The sequence below is a fragment of the Gracilinanus agilis genome, chromosome 1 (assembly GCF_016433145.1).
Source record: "Gracilinanus agilis isolate LMUSP501 chromosome 1, AgileGrace, whole genome shotgun sequence".
In the NCBI taxonomy this organism is placed as follows: Eukaryota; Metazoa; Chordata; class Mammalia; order Didelphimorphia; family Didelphidae; genus Gracilinanus; species Gracilinanus agilis.
Genome location: NC_058130.1, coordinates 149,463,303 through 149,480,661, shown reverse-complemented (window position 1 = coordinate 149,480,661; position 17,359 = coordinate 149,463,303). Strand labels below are relative to the sequence as shown.

General features: G+C 33.1%; 1 protein-coding gene across 1 annotated transcript; it reads left to right on the top strand.

Moving 5' to 3' along the window:
* Positions 1-15,939: 15,939 nt before the first annotated feature.
* Positions 15,940-16,881, top strand: LOC123230989 (olfactory receptor 13D1-like). The gene has a single exon (XM_044657190.1). The coding sequence runs from the start codon at positions 15,940-15,942 to the stop codon at positions 16,879-16,881; it is 942 nt and encodes a 313-aa protein (XP_044513125.1).
* Positions 16,882-17,359: the final 478 nt, after the last annotated feature.

The window sequence follows — 17,359 nt, the reverse complement described above, 5'->3', positions numbered from 1 at the left end:
AGCTTCCTCTCCTCATTACCTATTTTAATACCTTCAATTTCTTTTTCTTCTCTAATTGCTACTGCTAGTGTTTCTAGTACTATGTTGAATAATAGAGGTGACAATGGGCATCCTTGTTTCACTCCTGATCTTATTGGGAAGGCTTCTAATTTATCCTCATTCCATATGATGCTTGTTGGTGCTTTAAGATATATACTGTTTGTTAATTTTAGGAAAGGCCCTTCTATTCCTATACTTTCTAGTGTTTTCAGTAGGAATGGGTGTTGTATTTTGTCAAAGGCTTTTTCAGCATCTATTGAGATAATCATGTGTTTTTTGTTGGTTTGCTTGTTGATATGGTCAATTATGTGAATGGTTTTCCTAATGTTGAACCTTCTTGCATTCCTGGTATCAATCCCACCTGATCATAATGGATAACCCTCTTGATCACTTGCTGGAGTCTTTTTGCTAGTATTCTATTTAAGATTTTTGCATCTATGTTCATCAAGGAGATTGGTCTGTAATTTTCTTTCTCTGTTTTTGATCTACTTGGCTTTGGAATCAGTACCATGTTTGTGTCATGAAAGAAATTTGGTAAGACTCCTTCTTTGCTTATTATATCAAATAATTTGTATAGTATTGGGATTAATTGTTCTTTGAATGTTTGATAGAATTCACTTGTGAATCCATCAGGCCCTGGTGATTTTTTCTTAGGGAGTACTTTGATGGCTTGTTCAATTTCTTTTTCTGATATGGGATTATTTAAGTATTCTATTTCTTCTGCTGTTAATCTGGGAAATTTATAGTTTTGTAAATATTCAACCATATCACCTAGATTGCTATATTTATTGCCATATAATTGGGCAAAATAGTTTTTAATGATTGCCTTAATTTCCTCTTCATTAAAGGTGAAGTCTTCTTTTTCATCTTTGATACTAATGATTTGGATTTCTTCTTTCCTTTTTTTAATTAGACTTACCAGTACTTTGTCTATTTTATTTTTTTCAAAATACCAGCTTCTAGTCTTATTTATTAATTCAATAGTTCTTTTACTTTTGATTTTATTAATTTCTCCTTTGATTTTTAGTATTTCTAATTTAGTTTTCATCTGAGGATTTTTAATTTGTTCATTTTCTAGTTTTTTAAGTTGCATGCCCAATTTATTAATCTCTGCCCTCCCTAATTTGTTAATATATGCACTCAAGGATATAAATTTTCCCCTTAGAACTGCTTTGGCTGCATCCCATAGGTTTGGGTAAGCTGTCTCATCATTGTCACTGTCTTCAATGAAACTATTGTTTCTTTGATTTGTTCTTTCACTAAATTATTTTGGAGAATCATATTATTTAATTACTAATTAGTTTTTGGTTTGTCTCTCCATGTATTCTTACTAATAACTATTTTATTACATTGTGATCTGAGGTTACATTTATTATTTCTGCTTTTTTACATTTGTTTGCCATGTTTCTGTGCCCTATTAAATGATCTATCTTTGTGAATGTTCCATGTCCTGCTGAAAAGGTGTATTCCTTTTTGTCCCTATTTATTTTTCTCCATATATTGATTAACTCTAATTTTTCTAGGGTTTCATTCACTTCTCTTATCTCTTTCTTATTTATTTTTTTGGTTTGATTTATCTAGATCTGATAGGGGAAGGTTGAGGTCCCCCACTAGTATGGTTTTGCTATCTATTTCATCCTTGAGCTCCACTAGCTTCTCTTTTAGAAATTTGGAAGCTATACTGTTTGGTGCATACATATTGAGTACTGATATTTCGTCATTGTTTATACTGCCTTTTGTTAGGATGTAGTTACCTTCCCTATTTCTTTTAACCTTATCTATTTTTACTTTGGCTCTGTCAGTGATCATGATAGCCACCCCTGCCTTCTTTTTCTCACATGAAGCCCAAAAGATTTTGTTCCATCCTCTCATTTTCACTCTATGTATGTCTGTGTGTCTCATGTGTGTTTCTTGTAGACAACATATGGTAGGATTTAAGCTTCTAATCCACTCTGCTGTTTGCTTCACTTTTATGGGCGATTTCATCCCATTCACATTGAGAGTTATAATTATCAACTGTGTATTCCCAGACATTTTGATTCTCTCTCGTAGTCCTGTCCTTTCTTCTTTCACTGTTTCCTTCAATACCAGTGTTTTGTTTTTAATCAGTTCCTATAATGCCCTCCCTTGTTGTACTTCCCTTTCTCCCCCCTCCCTTCTTATTCCCCTCTTATTGTTCTTTAAAGTCAAGCCTCACTCCCCCCCCCCCAAGCCCTCTCCTTCCCTAGTATTGCTTCCCTTACCACCAGTCCCTTTGTTACCCTTCTACTTCTATATAGGGTGTGAATCAATTCTCTGCCCCAATGGATCTAATTGTTCTTCCCTCTTTAAGTTGATTTCAATGCACTTAAGTATTGAATATTTCCTCTCTCTAACCTCTTTACCCTTACAGTGTATTGTTATTTTTCCCTGTTGGTCCCATATGCTTCTTTATGAAATATAAATGTATTCCTTTTAGTTTGTTTTCCTATTTTTCTTATTATTACCTTCTTCCCCCCCTAGTTTTGTATATATTTATACATACATACATACATACATATATATAGATATATCTTGACATTTCATCCTTTCCAGTTTTTCCCTGTTCCCTCTATGTAAACTTCTTCTAGTTACCCTGTTGGTAATAACAATTTTTAATATTTGCCAGTATCTTCTTTTCTTCTTGGGATACAAATTGATTGAAAGAAAAGAATTTTTTTCTCCTCCCCCGCTCTTTTAATTACTTTATGTTGATTCTCTTGAGTTCTGGTTTTGGGCAACAAACACTCTGTTTTAAGTCCAGTTTTTTCTTTATGAATGTTTGGAAGTCCTTGATTTTATTGAATGACCATACTTTCCCCTGCAATAATATAGTTAGTTTTGCTGGATAGTTGATTCTTTGTTGTAGACCCAGTTCTCTTGCTTTCCGGAAATTGTGTTCAATGCCTTTCAGTCCTTCAATGTAGATGCAGCCAAATCCTGTGTTATCCTAACTGTGGTTCCCTGATACAGGAATGACTTCTTTTTAGCAGCTTGTAATATTTTTTCCTTGGTCTGGTAGTTTTTGAATTTGGCTATAATATTTCTAGAAGTTGTCAGTTGTGGATTAAATGTAGGAGGTGATCTGTGGATTCTTTCAATTTCCACTTTTCCCTTTTGTTCGAGAATTTCTGGACAATTTTCTCTGATAATTTCTTGTAAGATGTTATCTAAACTTTTTCTTTTATCATGATGTTCTGGTAAACCAATAATTCTTAAGTTGTCTCTTCTAGCTCTGTTCTCCAGATCTTTGGTTGAATCAATGAGGTGTTTCATATTCTCCTCAAATTTTTCATTTTTTTAAATTTTGTTTAATATATTCTTGCTGCCTTGTGAAATCATTTGATTCTAGTTTTTGAGTTCTCGTTTTTAAAGACTGAATTTCATCCCTGGCTTTTTCGTCATCCTTCTCCTTCTGGTCTGATTTTCTTTGTAGATCATCTTTTGCCTTCTTTGCTTCATTTTCAAGCTGGCCAATTCTGGCTTTTAAGACTTTATTTTCTTGTTTTAGTTCAAGTGTTTCCTTTTTCAAATTGTCTTCAGCCTCTCTTGCCTCTCTTGTAATTTTTGTTCGTTAGATTGTTGATATGATCAATTATGTGGATGGTTTTCCTAATGTTGAACCATCATTGCATTCCTGGTATAAGTCCCACCTGATCATAATGGATAACCCTCTTAATCACTTGCTGGAGTTTTTTTGCTAGTATTCTGTTTAAGATTTTTTCATCTATGTTCATTAGGTAGATTGGTCTATAGTTTTCTTTCTTTTTTTGATCTACCTGGCTTTGGGATCAGTACCATATTTATGTCATAAAAGGAGTTTAGTAGAACTCCTTCTTTGCATATTATGTCAAATAGTTTACATAATATTGGAATTAGTTGTTCTTTGAAGGTTTGATAGAATTCACTTGTGAATCCATCTGGTCCTGTGGATTTTTTCTTAGGGAGTTCTTTGATGACTTGTTCAATTTCTTTTTCTGATATGGAATTATTTAAGTATTCCATTTTTTCTGCTGTTAATCTAGGCAATTTATATTTTTATATTCATCCATATGACCTAGATTGCTATATTTATTGCCATATAATTGGGCAAAATAGTTTTTAATGATTGCCTTGATTTCCTTTTCATTAGAAGTGAGGTCTCCCTTTTCATCTTTGATACTGATAATTTGGTTTTCTTCTTTCCTTTTTTAATTAAATTGACCTGTACTTTGTCAATTTTATTTGTTTTTTCAAAGTCCCACCTTCTAGTCTTATTAATTAATTCAATAATTCTTTTACTTTCACTTTTATTGATTTTGCCTTTAATTTTTATGATCTCTAATTTAGTTTTTATCTGGGGATTTTTAATTTGTTCCCTTTCTAGTTTTTTTATTTGCATGCCCAGTTCATTGATCTTTGCCCTCCCTAATTTGTTAATATATGCACTCAAGGATATAAATTTCCCCCAGAGTACTGCTTTAGCTGCATCCCACAGATTTTGGTAGGATGTCTCATCATTGTCATCCTCTTCAATGAAATTATTAATTATATCTGTGATTTGTTCTTTAACTAACTGATTTTGGAGAATCATATTATTTAATTTCCAATTTGTTTTTGATTTGTCTGTCCATGTGCCCTTAATGATTATTATTTTTATTGCATTATGATCTGAAAAGGTTGCATTTATTATTTCTGCTCTTTTGCTTTTGTTTGCCATGTTACTATGTCCTAGTACATGGTCAATAAAATGTTATAAAAAATAAAAGTGGAAAATTCTAAATATGCAGTAAATGGAACAATTACTAAAGGTGAGTGAGAAGAGGGAGGAACTATGGAAGGTACATAAAATTTCAATTTAAGGTATATCTTTCAGGAATTAATAGGAATAGTCATAATAGCAGTAGTTCCTTGTATTTGTGATTATAGTCAGACCACTAGCTGATATTAGTTATTCCACAATGCTATGCTAGTTCTTTGTATATTACACATATATTACAAATAACAAGGGCATGAACCACTTGAAAGGAGCAACAATAATAAATCATTTATATAATGATTGACCATTTATAAGGTCCTTTCTTCCCAATGGCCCAGAGAATGGATTTCCTACTCTGATCCTCAGATATTTGACAGATGGTAGGTAAACCTAGAAGAATATTGTGAAAGTCATCTAAACAATACATGTATTATCAAAAGGATTCATTATTATATATGCTGGGACCAAAAATGGATAAATGCATGATAAGAATTAGCAATGAGGCATTACAGTTTTGGTATATCCCTCTCATCCCTTATGTGCTCACCTTGAAGACAGTTACCTTACTCCACAGGAGCCATCATGTGTGATCCCCTAATGCAAATGATCTAAATGTTATCGTTTGTCTTATTCAAGCAAAGAGCAAAACCTCTAGAATCGACATAACTTGAAGAAAAGACCAAAAAAACTACTCTCAGAATTTACCCTCTTTATTTTGTCAGCATTCTATACCTTTCTGACCTTTATAACAAAATGAAACCTGCTATTCCTGGTTAATTTCCCTTCCCATCAGACTTGAAGATATCTCATGGAAAACATGGTCCTAGAATTGTCCAAGTATTTGCCAAAACTGTGGATGATGAGCTACCACCTTTCACTTGTTGAATATTCCCTAGAGATTCACATGTTTCTTGACCACTTGTTTCAGGATTATAGATTCCTGGTACACAAAAGGGATAGCACCCTTTTGTTAATGGCCACCATACTCTAGTGCAGAGTTTCTTAACCTAAGATACATGAAATTGTGAATATTTTAAATATTTTACTATATTTCAATATAATTGACTTTCTTTGTAATTATTTGTATTTTATCGTATATGTTTTAAAACATTCTGAGGAGTATATAGGTTTCACCAGGCTGCTAAAGAAGTCCATTAGAAAAAGGAGTAGTGAAAAGACTCTGGGGGAATGACAGTGAGAATAACCAAGTACTATCTTTTTTTTTGCATAACTACCTTACTGAGTTTTCAATGATTATTCAGTTCATCCCTCTAGGTACTATTTCCCATGCTTTTATTCAGGGCATTGGATTAAATGCCCTCTTAACGGCCCTTCTAGTTCTGATGTTCATTGATTCTTTTTTATAAATCACATCTTATCTTCATTCCATTATTACATCACCAAAAAAAGAGACAAGGTTTGGTGTATCCTTGGATTTCTCTTTGACACTAACTTCCTCACCTTGAAATAGGATAAAGTTCTATAAAGAGTAAGTATTTTATAATAACCTATTCAATAAAGTATACTGGAATGAGATTGCTAACTAGATTGAGAATTAAGCAAGGCCCAATTTAGGGCATATTTATGTTTGAAATAAAGGGATATAATAGATGCCATATAATTAGTTCTTTGGGGAACTCTTTCTGGAGTATTCTGGTTTTGAACTTCAGCATATTCCCAAGTCAAAATTTAAATTCCTTAGGGGACAAAAACTGCCCCATGCGACAAGGGATTTAAAAGGCCTTTTGAGCTTGTAATAATTCTTTTTCCTATTTTTTTTATTATTATACTTTAGTTCCAAGATGTTTCCTTCCCTACCTCCCAAACCTTCCCAAAATTTGACACATACACGTGGTGGGGGATGAGGGGTGAAATTATACAATACCTATTTCCATATGTTAATTTCCCTTAGCAAGGTGAGTGGCAACTTCCTTCAAAGGTTTTTTTATGACTGATTTGAGTATTCTAATAACTCAAAATTGCTTAGTCATTCATGGTTATTTTTCATACAATATTGCTGTTATGGTATACAATGTTCTCTTGGTTCTATTCATTCCACTCTTTGTTATTTCATGGAAGTTATTCCATGTTCTACTCTAATTAACCTGCTCATCATTTCTTACAGCCCGATATTATTCTATCACAATCATATACCAAAACTTATTCAACCAAATAGTGCTGCAGAAGCTGAGGAAGTAAAAGAGAAAACAATTAATAATAACAATAATAATAATAGCTTAAGAAGGTGGTATAATTAAATGTAAGTGTCCTATAGGATAGAGGAGACGTGAATATTTTGGTAGACGAAAAGTAACAATTGAATGGGAGGATTGGAAAGAAATTGTAATATCTGACAGTGCAACGATAAAGGAGGGAGGAGATAATTATGATATCAAGAGTGGAGGTGGAAAGTTTAGACTTAGAAAATCCTAATAAGCTTACGGTAAATAAGTCATTAGAATTTTATTCCCAAATGTTCTGAAAGTTGCTAAATCCCACACAGTTCCTCTTTAAAACTTTAAATTACTTCAGGGATTACAAAAAGTCCCTCAGAACATTGGGGTGGAGGAGGGAAGAGGGACAAATTGGCATACAGATCCAGTAGTTGAGTCTTTGAAACTTTCCAAGGCCAGCATGCTAGAGTAGGCATTGATGGAAGAATTAGATGTGTATAGTTCCTCTCCATACTAGTTAATATAATCACTTAAAAGTTAGAGGGGAAAAACTCCTCTGGTTCTGGAAATATCTTTCCATATTACTAAAAAGTAGTAATCTAACACTTTTCTGATAGTATATCATAGGAAGAGTAGCAGAAGAAAAATGTGCATGGAAAAAATAGATTTTGTAAAAGCAATTACTGCTAATTCATTATAGAGTCACATGACAGCCTAGGAAATCTTATCTACAGACTACGTATCTATATTTAGTGATGTCTAAAGACAAAAATATCATTTTTGAAATTTTCAAAGTAGCTCTTTTTCTATTCATAAAGCTGGAAAAATCAAAAATAAATGATGTGATATCAATGGAGGAGAAGATGAAGACTCTTCTAAGCTGAAAGGTAAATTAGGATCATGGGAACTGTCCTGGGAAAGATCCTTGTCAGAGATGAAAGTGGTAATGTGAACTGGGAATGGATGTTGAATTAAAAAAGAAATACTGAGAGGAATAGGAATGTAAGACAGATTGAACCATGTGAAAATATTTAGTATAGTATTCATCTAAACTCCAAGTGCAAAGCAAACTGAGAGGAAGTCATGAAGAATGTTTTTTTCTGAATCAGAAAGAACCTATTAACTTGAAATATCTTTTCTCTTTCATTCATTAATTATTATTAATATGATATCACTATATGTAACATTTAATATTTAATACTGACTAAGCCTCAGATTCTCTCTCAGCTCCAGTTTCTAATTTCTTAAATCATTTCTTTGGACAAGAATATCACTAGGGTCCCTTCTCCAGTAACTTTAATAAGGTTCCTTCTAGCTCTGGCATTCCATATACTAATCATATTTCAACTCCACCATTCTATAATCTGTATTCTAAGTTCCCTTTCATCAGGTACATTTTAATGTTCTAATTTCCATGGCCCCTTCTAAAGCTAACATTTCACTTCCTTTCAGGTCTTTCATTTTAAATTCTGTATCCTCATATTGTCTCCAGTTCTGCCTATCTTGTTTTGTATTCTAAGAGCCCTCATAAGCATATTCCATGTTGTATATTCTATGATTTCTATTAGTTCTAACATTTTATCATCCTCTAATTGTTTCTGAATGGAAGAAATTGGTATCTAAATTAAAAACCACATAACAATATCACAGAGGACAAAATGATGCTCTGAATTTTAGTTTTCACTTCTCAAATACATTTAAGTAAGTGGTCTTGTGTCAGAAAATAAACCAGAAGGGGCAGCTGGGTAGCTCAGTGGATTGAGAGCCAGGCCTAGAGATGGGAAGTCCTAAGTTCAAATCTGGCCTCAGACACTTCCTAGCTGTGTGACCCTGGGCTAGTCACTAAACCCCCCATTGCTTAGCCCTTACTACTTTTCTGCCTTGGAGCCAATACACAGCATTGACTCTAAGACCCAAGGTAAGGTTTTAAAAAAAAAAGAAAGAAAATAAACCAGAAATATATGGAAGCAAGGTATAACTGGGTAAAACAAGAATAATAATTATAATAATAGCTAGCATATAAAACATGCCTTAAGGTTTCCAAAGATCAAACATGTTATCCCATGTGATTCTCACAACATTGTGAATCAGGTGCTATTACCTCATTTCACAGCAGGCTGTAAGGTTGTAAATCAACCTATTGCCCATGAACATGGAGAGATTATCTTATAGTCAGCCTATGGGAGAGTTGATCAAAAGTTGAGGTGTGAATTTTGTTTTGTTTTGTTTGAATTGGATAGGATTAGCAGATTTCATGGGAGCAGGTCAGAAACTTACTTTAAAAGCATAAGGACATAAATTGAGCATACTCTGAACTTACATCCAATCAAGGCACATGGACAAAGAACACAAGATAAAGATTGGGAAGAAATTCATGCAAGTAATAGGGGCAAGCTGAGTGGCAAAGGAGAAAGAGATAAATAAGGCCTTTGACTAAGAAGGTAACAAAGGTCATATAATAATTCCCTGCATGGTTCAGAAGAGTATACGTGTGTAGATGAGAGGGATCTTGTGAAAAGGGAGAGAAAAGGGAAATTGGGAAATTATTTAAGATTAATTAATTAAGGTTACTACAGCAAGTCTTTGGAAAGGGGTATAAGAGAAGATGGTATCAGTAGCATAGGCAAAAGAGCTGTCTATGGAAGTCTGAAGATACTACTTAATCCAAGAAAAAAAAACAAGAAAGATGATGGTGAAATTTTGAAAGAGACTTAATTGGCTGAGGAAGCTACTTTATCTTTCTAAATTTTATTTATTCACATTTAAAATGATAATAATTGCAACTAAATCTACTTCAGAAACTTATTTGTACAGATCAAAGAAGATAAAAATGTTAAAACATTTTGTAAAAACCAGATATAACTGATATACTTTGCATGCCCTAGTATAGACCCTATGCTAAAAATTAATTCAGTAGAAATTTTATGAAATTTCATGAATTTTCATAAACTTCATAAAAAAATAAGCAGACTAAAATTACACCCAGAGAGTTATAAAACTCTGTATACCCTTAGAAAGAGAAATACCAATGTTAGGTCTGTTTCCCAAGGTAATCAAGGGAATTTTTAAAAGAAATTATATGTTCTAAAATATGTATAGTGGCTCTCACTGTGGTGGCAAAGAATTTTATTTTATTTTTTTTACATTTTTAATATTTATTTTTTAGAAAAGTTAACATGGTTACATGATTTATGCTCTTACTTTCCCCTTCAACCCCCGACCACCTCCCCTCCCATAGCCAATATGCCTTTCTACTGGTTTTAACATGTGGCAAAGAATTTTAAATTGAGGCAATGGGGCATGGTCGAAAAAGTTTTGAAATATTAATAGAGTAGAATACTACTGTGCTGTAAGAAATGATGATAAGATTAATAACATAGAAACACCTACCTGAAATTATGAAAAGCAAAATGAATAGAATCAATAGTGCATTATATAGAGCTACTAAATAAATGTTTGAAGAACAAATTATGACAGTCCACCTCCATAAAAAGAACTGATAAATAGAAACAAAAAAGATGTAGTTTATGTATACATATTTTTTTGTCAGATGTTCCCCTCTCAAGTATGGGGAGGGAGGGGAGAGAAAGAGGTAACTGGGAATTTTAATGTAACTAAAAAACCTAAATTGATAAAAATCATTAGTAGAAACCATACTGAAAAACACCAGAATTATTTAAGATTAAAAAATAGTTAATATATTCATTTAACTTCTCTAACTAGAAATCACTTTTTATCTTTTCCTGATCATTGTTACTATTATTGTGGTTATCCAAAGCTTCTTATACTTCCCTATTTCTGTCAAAATCACTGACAATGCTAGAACAGCATTTGGGAAAGCAGAGTCACACTGCCTTCATCCTCTTCCACATCACATTTCAGAAAAAATATAAGTAAAAAAGGAATGAGTAATTTATTATAAACACAGAGTCCCCTAGAAGTCCTTTTCTATTGCTTCTCACAGAGGACAGGGAAAAGAAAGGATAAGACTTCTGTTATCACTTTCTTCTCTACTCATTCCTGACCCAGTCATCAGCCATTTCAACAATGCTTTCCACTCCATCTTTGAATCCTTTCCCTATTATCCATTTGTCATTTCTACCCTGCTTGTTGCCAATTCTGAGCAATTACCACCATCTGCCTTCTCTTCTACAGTACCACCCAATACCATCTGAGGAAATCCCAAAACTGTACTGACTGAATCTCCTACAAATGAATAAAAAAATAAAAATAATGTACCATTTAGCACTATAAAGCACCAGAAATGTAGAGATTATCTTCAAGTCAAATTTCCAGCAAGTAAAATAGATGATTTACAAGATTTCTCTCCTAAAGCTGACAAGTTTATTAAACTCTTGTCACCATCCTAGCAGAAATACACTTTTAATCCTAGCCTTAGGGATCAATTTTTTTTTTTCCTTTAATGCAGGAGTTTTACCCACTATCACTGGGATGTTACTCAATCTAAAATTGCAACATGTTTCAATTTACAAAATGTAAATTTACTAATCACGTTACTTACATTTTTAACATTTCCTTAATGTTCTTGCATAACAATAGAATACCAAAATCTGTAAGTCATTGTAAAAGTTAAGAATTTTAATGCTCTACACATTATTGCATAAGGAAAAGTAGTGCTTTAAGTGAACTGAAGTATGTATATTTAACTTCAGCTAGGCTCTTCCTGACCTATAGGAGGACTTTAATCAAATCTGAATCACATCCTATCACATTCTCACAGAAAATGAGATAAAATTTATCTTCTTGAATCAAAGCTCCAGCTCTACCCTCCTTCTTTTGCAGCAGGTAATGTTTCCCATCCTACTTGACTAAAATCAATTTATTCTGACTTGAACTCTCTCAGCTCCCTATATCCATCACTAGAGGTTCCCTTTGTCTTCTTCTCTCCTCTTCTCAGTTTATTTTCAGAGGGAGAGATTATTTTTCTCATTCCTCCACCTATAACTTTAATCCCATTTTCTCCATTACCTCACTCTTTCAATCAGTACCCTTTATATAATACATTTTCCTTCTGCAAGAAGTGCTTCCTATCTGGCTTAAAAAAAAGAAACTTCAGGGTTTTATATTTTGCAAAGATAAAAAAAAAAACCCTTCCATACTACCTCCTTCAACCTATTGTTCTATGCCACAGCATTGTCAGGCTTCTAAAAAAGAGCCTGAAACTGGTGTCTACACTTCTTAAGAGTCCACTTACTCATAAAGTCCTGATAATCTGCCTTCCATTGCAAGAGCTTATTTGCAATTGCTTTTTTTAAAGCTGGGGCTTTTAACCTGGAGTCCACAAATCCCTAAATGATCCTTGGATAAATTTCCAATCTGTGGAATTTTTTTTATATCTTGACAACTGCATTTCAACATAACTGGCTTACTTTTCAATCATGAAGGTTTCATTTTATACATTCTGCAAAGTGTTCCTTAAGTTTCAGCCAATTGCCAAAAGGGTCTCTGAGACAATAAAAAGGATTAAGAAGTCACACTTTGAAGTAAGGGGTGTTCAATGTATTACCAAATCAAATTACCTTCATTCTATTATATCTTTGATATATATATTATATTATATATATATATGTAAACATATATATATAAAGATATATTATATCTTTGTTTTTATATTGTGGACTACCAACTCCTACCCAAAACTCTTTAATCCTTCAACTTTGATGATACTACACTGATAGTTCTCTACTTCTAATTTCAACCATAAACTCTTCTAATGACTCTTTAACCTCTATCAATCCCTTAAATAAAATGTTCATGGTTCACTCTCTACTTAGTCTCTAATATTTATGTCCTGGCGATGTCATTTAATCCTATTACTTTAACTCCTCTGTGTAGATGATTCCTAAGGCTCTGTCCCCAACTCTCACCTCTTCTAAAAGCTCCACTCTCCCATTCTCACTTGCCTGATCTTTATCATTATGCCAGCACCCTAAATTCAATATTCCAAGACTGAAGCTATCCTCTCCCTCCCAGAAAAATCCTGCCCATCTTTCAGTTTCTCTATTTCTGTTTATGTTCCTATCTTCTCTTCTAATCACCAGTATCTGAAGCCTAATAATCAATTATACTTTTATCTTCCTTACATCAATTGCTGAATATCAGATTGAACATTGTATTATCTCTTACATCCATCTTCCCTTTTGTAAAACACTCAATAGCCTTATTTTTATGCTTAACACCTTTGCCTTGGACTATTTCAATAGCTTCTTAATTAGGACTCATCTCTCATCTCCTCCATATATACTCAGAGGAAGACATCTCTTTTTCATTCCCAGGACTAATTCCTCCACCTGCACTCTTGATGTCATCTCCATTTCCTCTAGGACTTCACTACTTCAATCATCACCCTCAGACTCTATTCTCTCTTCTAATATCCATTTCTCAGACTACTACTAAAAAAGTCTTTTTCTCTTTCTGTGTTCCTTTATTTTGTAGGTTTCTTACTTAAACTTTTGCTGAATGCCCATTGGCAAATGAATATTTTTAACTCTTTACACTAACATGTAAGGTCATCCACAATCTGGTTCCATTGTCCTTAGCAGCTTTTTTCTCATTCATCACGTCCCCATATTCCCCAAAGCTGCTAATATTGAATACTTACTAACCCCTCTTTTTACATACCTATTTTTTATTCACTCTCTCCAACATGTTTTGGGTTGCTCCTATTTATTTCTTCCAATCAAAATGCCTCCAGTCTTTCAAGGAACAATTCTGCTATAACCTTATTTGAAAATTTATCAGAAATTTTCCCTCACCCAACTTCCAAACTAAAAGTGATCATTTGGTCCTTATATTTCTCTTAATATGTTGTCAGATCCACTCCTTTGTAGTTATTAGTCTAATATACCTTATATCAGAAGTTCTTAACAAAAGGTCTAAATATTTTTCCAATATTTTGACAACTATATCAGCACAAAAAAGGATTTAAGGACCTCTGTATAATATATTATTTATTTCCTTGTATATTTTATCCCTACCATGACTACCAGACAAATTAGATTATAAATAGTAAATTATAAATAGTTCATAATATAATTTATAATATTCATATTTATAATAGAAAATGTATTTAATTTAAATAATTTAATTTATAATTTATGACAAAATATAAATAGTAAATTATAAATAGTCAAAAGGTAAAATATGTCTTCTTTCACTTTTATAGTGCTAGAATAAAGATCTTACTCAGAATAGGCTTTCAAAAATTAATTTTTTCCAGGGGCAGCTGAGTGGCTCAGTGGATTGAGAACCAGGCCTAGAGATAGGAGGTCCTAGGTTCAAATCTGACCTTGAATACTTCTCAGCTGTGTGACCTTAGCAAGTCACTTAACCCCCATTGCCCAGCCCTTACCACTCTTCTGCCTCAGAAGCAATACATAGTATTGATTCTAAGATGGAAGGTAAGGGTTTAAAAAATTATTTGTTCAGTTGAGTTGAATTAAATAGAAAAACACAGATCATAGTTATCCAAAATGAACAAGTGATTTGTGATGCCGAAAGAAGCCTAAACTCACAGAAATAGAGTATTTGGAGAAATTTCTATGGTCAAGTCAATATAAAAATATTTTGAGAATTTATTCACAATAGTAAATACTAGAAATTATCAATGCATTTATAGTAATTTCTATTAATATATACAATAGATTTTCTTTTGTTCTATATAATAATAGAATACGTGACAAGTGAGTGGCTCAGTGGATAAAGTGCTAGGCCTAAAGTCAGGAAGATGTGAATTCAAATCCTACCTCAGATATTTACTAGATACGTGATTCTGAGCAAGTCACTTAACCATGTATGCCTTAAATTCCTCATGTGCAAAATTATCTAGAAAGGGAAATGACAAAACACTACAGTATCTTAGCCAAGAACACCTCAAATAGTCATAAAGAGTCAGACATGACTGAAAAATAACTATACAACAATATAGAATAATTTACATTCTATTTTTTGTTCACCTTGTTGATATCTAATATTGATTTTATAGTTTAGACTTGATTCCATTCTATATTTTATTCTATTCCATAACTGCTTAAATGATGTTTCTTAGTATTTAAATTCAGTTCAGAAATTCAGAGGTTCAATATCCACATTATTTTTCTAAGTTAAGTTTAAAGCTTCAGTTTCCCTTTTAAAATGTTTTAATTAAAAGTCTGCTATTTTTAATGTTTAAATGTTCGGTTTCCCTGTATGTCACTTTGAAGTGAAGGAAACCTGTCTTCTCTATACTTTTGGTTGTCCTTAGATACCTAGTGGAAATATATTATCTCAAGTTCAGTTTAGTTTTCCTGTCATTCACTCCATGACAAGAAAATATGTTATCTCTGTTGCACTAAGAAGGAGATAGATTCATATCACTCAAACTTCCTGGACAGCAGGATAGAAATAAGGGTTGTTGCTACCTCCAAATGTCGAACTAAGAATATTATTTTTGTTGCCTATGATATTTCTGATTTTGTAACCAATCATACTGTTTTCCATCTCTGATATCACCTGTTCTTTATTCTGTGCTTTGCAGAAACCTATACAAAAGCTAGCTGACTTGATTTCTTCCTATTTGGGCCTCCTGAGGAACTAAGAGATCTAATTTATAGGTAAATGCTAGCCTTACCAATAATTTGTTTGTACATGGAACTTTGGACCTCATTCTTTCTTAATTTCAGTCACAACACAGAATACATTTTTTCTTTATTCATTATGTTTATACATATATATAGAAATAGCTAAAGTTTATGTTTTATAGTATTGTTTACATGTGAGTAGCTTTAACTTTTTTAAATTAAAGCTTTAAATTTTTTGTCAAGACAAAAATAATAAATTAAATATAATAATGAAGAAAAGAAAATAGTAAAGAAAAACCATAATAACAATGTAAATCATCATTGCTCATCATTATCATTTATATGGGCTGTCTCTTTCCCTAAATCCTTTAGGTGACCTGAATACAATAATATGGAAAAGGGGAATTATACACCTGTGGCAGAGTTCTTTATGATGGGGCTTTCTAACTACCCAGAACTCCAGGTATTTCTTTATGTGCTCTGTCTCTTGATGTATTTGGTGATTCTCCTGGGAAATGGCACCCTCCTTATCATCACCATCCTGGACCCTCGCCTCCATACACCTATGTATTTTTTCCTTGGGAACCTCTCCTTTCTGGATATCTGCTACACATCCTCCTCAGTCCCTCAAATGCTAGTTAATTTTACATCTGAAAGAAAATCCATCACTTTTATTAGATGTGCTTTACAGATGATTCTTTGTCTTGGACTTGGGTCTACAGAGTGTCTGCTGCTGGTGGTAATGGGTTTCGACAGGTATGTAGCCATCTGCAATCCATTAAGATACACCATTATCATGAACAAGGGGCTCTGTGCCCAGATGGCTGCTTGGACCTGGATACTAGGATTTCTGATTGCCTCCATACAATCTGTTCTTGCCTTAATATTGCCCTTCTGTGATAACATTATTGACCACCTTTTCTGTGAAATTGTAGCCCTTTTGAAGCTTATCTGTGTAGACATCTCCCTTAATATATTTGTTATGATAATTGCAAGCATTATTCTGTTAATCATTCCTCTGCTACTTATTTTCTTCTCTTATGTCTTTATTTTATTCTCTATCCTAAAAATTAAGTCTACTGAGGGGAGGAAAAAGGCCTTTTCCACTTGTTCAGCCCACCTGACAGTAGTGATCTTGTTCTATGGGTCTACTCTTTTCATGTACATGAAGCCCAAGTCTAAGGACACTAAGCTTTTTGATGAAATCTTCGGGTTGTCTTACTGGGTGATAACCCCAATGCTGAACCCCATCATCTACAGCCTGAGGAACAAAGAGGTGAAAGGGGCCGTGGAGAAAGTCATAATCAGAAAACTACATTTAAGGAGAATTTGAACTATGACACTGACAGTTTGCTTCTATTGTGTATGGGAAACCCTGTTCTCTGTATTAAAATACAATACCACTGTCCCTGGTGTAAGTAGCTTTTGAATTGCTGGCAATGTCCACCAGGGATCCTCATTCTTTTTCATACAGAGTGAACATTTATGAAGCAAAGTTCCACTAGTAGACCTTGGTAATTTCTCCTCCCTTCACCACCTCTTCCTGATTTTCTGGGCTTGTGGCATGTATCTTCACAATATCATACCCATCCACAGACACAGATTGCTCATATTTGGTCATTATTAAGAAAGTACCTTTGTAATCTCCATTCACTGCTTATAATTATCTAATTAATAATTTTATGCTTATGAGAGACAGTTGTTAAAATCTTAATATTTCTATATGAAAATATGGATATTTATATACTCATTAAGTTTGACATATTTATTGAACAAGGTCAATGTATTAGCACTTGGGAAAAGAAAATAAT